This window comes from Priapulus caudatus, unplaced genomic scaffold, assembly GCF_000485595.1.
Source record: "Priapulus caudatus unplaced genomic scaffold, Priapulus_caudatus-5.0.1 Scaffold924, whole genome shotgun sequence".
Lineage (NCBI taxonomy): Eukaryota > Metazoa > Priapulida > Priapulimorpha > Priapulimorphida > Priapulidae > Priapulus > Priapulus caudatus.
Window position 1 is genome coordinate 47,327 of NW_014577985.1, and position 4,610 is coordinate 51,936.

Consider the following 4,610-nt stretch of genomic DNA (forward strand, 5'->3'; position numbering starts at 1 on the left):
GTTCCTATCTGTATGTGTCGCACAGTGTGATTGGTTTATGCTAGGCACGCCTCTCAACAGCCAGCAGCCACATGGCGTAGTGGATTACACTGGAATTCATCAACATTTGCGTACGCAGGTGCTACGCTGCGTTGATGAATCGCACACTACGAGCTTTGCGTACGTACTTCGTAGAAACTCGGTGTACGCAATTACACTTTACGCAACGTTGATGAATCCGCCCCTGGACAGGAATGAGATCCGTTTTTCAGTGTATGCATGCGCTTGAATTTGTTATTTCTTATTAATAATTGCCTAGGAGACCGAAACGGGCATTACACAGAATATATATATATATATATATATATATATATATATATATATAATATATATATATATATATATATATATATATTACTAAACGATAGTATAGCGATATATATAGATATAATTATACCTAACGCCTACGATGACGACGCTTAGATATGGCGCAGGATAGCGTCCCTTGGCAAGAAGTCATGTTGATCGACGGCAGAGCTTAGCTGAGACGGCCGCAGAAAAATCTTGTTACTTGATTGCCATAGCTTGGGCTATAGCTAGCCATGGGGGTGTGACCTAGCTTTGGTACAGCCAGGTAGTTGAGTTTTTTAGCCGAAAGGCACTGAGGGTGGTCACAGCCAGAGTTTTTTTGCGCCCTCAATGGGTCTTTTACGTCCCCATTGGTCTTAGTATTACTGGAGACGGGACCGCCATTTTACGTAGTCATCGGAGCCACGGGAGATTCACAGTCTCCAATGTTGAGAGTCAGGTTTTTTACACCTTGAGAAAATTCACTGCCCCGGCCGGGGTTTGAACTCACATTCTTCAGTGGACAGTGTACGAGGCCTAACCACTGGGCCACGGAGGCTCTCATATTTCTTATTAAAAATGCTTAGAACTCTTTGCCTTTGTTAATTTCGGAAACTAGAATCTCTGCTAAACCCGACAGTGTAAGCGGCTCGTCCGGGGTGTGTTGCTGGGGCGGCCGGGAAATTTTTGAAGGAAGCCTACTTTTTCGCGTAAAATGATATTGCAACGTGGCTATTTCGAGTGCGTGCCGGCAAAAGCTTGTTTACATAAAAAATTATGAAAGAATTTTTGAGTTAACAACATATACGGTGTCACTTGCGACGTGGATTCAGAGGATGGCATTTTGATATCTCAATAAAACTTCTGCTGATTTATAGGATTTTTTTTGTAAGTATGGCCGCCTATGTGAAATGATTTGCCAGTGTGATACCTTAAGGTATCAAAATAAAAAATTAACAAATGCAAAGAGTTCTAAGCATTTCTAAGGAGAAATAACAAATTCAAGCGCATGCATACACTGAAAAACGATCTCATTCTTGTCCTGTCCCAGCGCTCATTGGCTGATATCTCACTGTAGTACCTTGATAAATGGCAAGACTAAATAAGAAAAGAATAAGCCAAATTATAAGAAGTTTTCAGTGTTAGTAGTAACTAATAAGACTACAAGCTGTGCGGAGGACACACGTGTGTTAAACCGGTACGTTATACGTCGTGTGGTTTACGGCCTAATGGCGTGAACATGTCAGGAGTCCGTACCGTGATATTTGTAAATTGATGTCACTCGTTGACTCTTGTCTACTCCGTGTCTATCTCATATCATGTCACAAGAGCAGCAATTTTAGCCTCTGATGATTTCTGTTTATTTTATTTTATTGATTATTTAACCTGTAAACATTTAACCTCTGACCTTCTACTTACACTTAACCTTACCTTTCACTTGTATTTATACATATTATTGCAACAGTGTTTTAATTTAGAGAGCACACACCCAGTCACTGTAATAATCATAACGTGCCTAGTCGTACCAAAAATCCCTTCTATTATCACAGCATAACCTGTTTGCTTGAGCATGCCCAGCATCTTCGAAATATAATATAATTGATTTGTCCAATTTATTCGTTTAAAATGGAAGACAGATACTTATTGCAGTAGATTAATAAGAAATCTGACTGATAGGACGTCCTAGCTGACGTAACACTAACAATATTTAAATTAGCCCAGTAGATGGCGGTATGTGCATATATGCAGACATCGCGCTTTTATAAAAAAATAAGAGGAATAGGTATTTTAATGGAATTATACTTTCAATTTGAAGCCCACTCTTAGTTTATCACGAAAGATCTCTGTCCGGATCTCTCACTATTGTACCAAATTTCTCTGTTGCACCGCAGAAGTTTGCATTCGTGCATACAATGATGCGGCGCCCCGATTGACGTGACACTAACAAGTATAAAATCAGCCAATAGATGGCGGTATGTGTCCTCCGTGATAGATGCAGTAAGAGCAGTTGCCCTGCCTTTAGAAAATAAATGGAATAGTATTTTAATTGAACTAACTATACTTTTAATTGAGAGAGCACATACCCATCATGCAGTGACTTTAACAGCCATAAAGTGTCAAATTGCAACACATTTTCTTGTAACACTGAGTGGGGCGTTTGTTTCCGCAAGTCCAGTATCCCCGAAATTAAATAATATTTTATTAAAATTATAAGTTTCAATTGGAGAGCACATTTACTTTACACAATATATCTCAGTGTCTCTCTTCAGTAATGATAGCGTGCCCTCGTACACGTCACGCTGGTAAATTTTAAATCACCCAATAAGTGGCAATGTTTCCTGCTTGGCATATGCGGTTTTATGTCCAGACTCTAGCAAATAAACGCAACAGAATTTTGCTGGATTGATATTTTTTACTATAGGGAGCACGTACCCACCAGTCACATAGGGTGCCTAGCCGTGGTAATGTTGTTTTTACATAATAATTTAATATCACGAGAGAAATTTGTTCGTGCACAACCAGTTTTCCCGAAATAAAAGATTTTGTTGAAATTGTAATAGAGAGCAAGTCCTCGTCGCAGTAGCGTGACATCAAAAAGAAATGCTGATGCAGCTTTCATGTGGTATCGACATACCGCTATAGGGATGCCATACATAGATATCTACTCTATACCGTACCTGACGTAACAGTAATTAAATTTAAATTAACCAATAGGTGGCGATATGTGTTCTCCAGCTAAAAGTGTAGAGAGAGACGTGGCGCCAGTCTAAGAGACTACCCCCTCCTCGATGAACTTCAACCAGAGCATATAACTCTATATCCGAGATTTATATGCTCTGATATATCTATGGTAATATAGAGATCAGTGGTGCTCCAGCTAAAAGTGTAGAGATAGACGTGGCGCCAGTCTAAGAGACTACCCCCTCCTCAATGAACTTCAACTTGGGCGATAAAAATCTGTAATAATATTCTGATTTTTTCAAGGATGCAATAATTTTGATGAGTGAAACAACGCATAAAACAAACAGCTAGCACATCACACCCATAACCTATTTATTACGACTGGCCCTAATTTATCGTCTCTAGAACAAATTTATTACCCCACGAGTTTGACGGAAGTACCCGAAAGTGGCGGAACAAGCCGACACAACAACAACAGAACTACATGCTTAACTGTGTTGTAAATAGATGCCATTATTTTCGAATTCATTTGCGTGTCGATCGAAAACGAAGCAACGAGCCAGATTTTTTTTGCTGCAAAATTTCGGACATTCAGCTTTGTTATAATTAATAACATGCGTTCTATTTGCAAAAAAAACAAGTACAGCAAAAAATGGCATAAAAACACTGGTGTCTGACCATGCGCACATCATGTACTGAGACGAGTGGCTAGAGGCTATAGTAGTTTAGCACGCCAGATCAGAGTAGCACACCATATCTGAGTTGCACGCAGCGAAAACACGTTGCTGTAGCACCAAATACTCCTTTATTTGTCCAGGCATGCATGTTCAGCATACATGCAGCTGCCTTTAGAACTGTATGCCCAGCTGTAGCCCTAAAACAACTACCCCCCGAAAAGCTATAGTTCTAGAGATTGCCCGGCTGCAACAATGCTGTGTCCACTTGCACTACTCTGTCGGTGTGTTCTAAAAATTACTTCCTAACTTTGAGTGAGATTACCAATTGGCTAATAGCACAGATGTGTGACGAGGATGCATGCAGATAGGCAAACTTGTTGCGACGGTTATCGAGTACTGGTAGGATGGGCGATCTGGCTCTGGACTCGGGCCTGACAGGTATTTAGAATGTGTAGCCTCGCTCTTCACTCCGGCTTTTCTTGAGTAAAGCAAACACCGGACCTTTCCCCCGACCTTAACACCGCCGTTTACTTTGCAGCTTTGTCGCTGCAGCTGAAGCTTGCACTGTTCCTGTTCTACTAGGTACTTCTACGGACTGACTGGCTGGCTTCGGAGATGCGTGCGGCCACGTCGATTTCGTACTTCTCCCCTGCACATGGGGGCATGCTGTAGACTTGACAGCCTTGCAAGGGACCTTTTCTCATTGCTGCATTGCCTTGTTTTCTCACGTGAGATCGGCACCACCACAGGTAAGACCGTGGGCGTCATGGTCTTTGATAGACTGGTTTCGTAGCTAAGCAATCTTTCTTCGATTCTATACAGCCGGTTGTATCTCAGGTTGGCACTGCCCTCGCTTTGCACCAGGTGGCGACTTATGCAGTGCTCTTGTGAAGAGGACAGAGAAGGTTAGAGAAATCCAACGCC

At 41.4% G+C, this 4,610-nt stretch overlaps 1 protein-coding gene across 1 annotated transcript in view; it reads left to right on the forward strand.

Annotated features, from left to right (window-relative positions):
* Positions 1-4,268, forward strand: part of LOC106814429 (nectin-4-like) — a 10,646-nt gene extending 6,378 nt beyond the window's left edge. The window contains exon 3 of the mRNA XM_014818745.1: positions 4,225-4,268. Coding sequence (XP_014674231.1) covers positions 4,225-4,268 — 44 coding nt within the window. The remainder of the gene's footprint in view (positions 1-4,224) is intronic.
* The last annotated feature ends 342 nt before the right edge of the window (positions 4,269-4,610 follow it).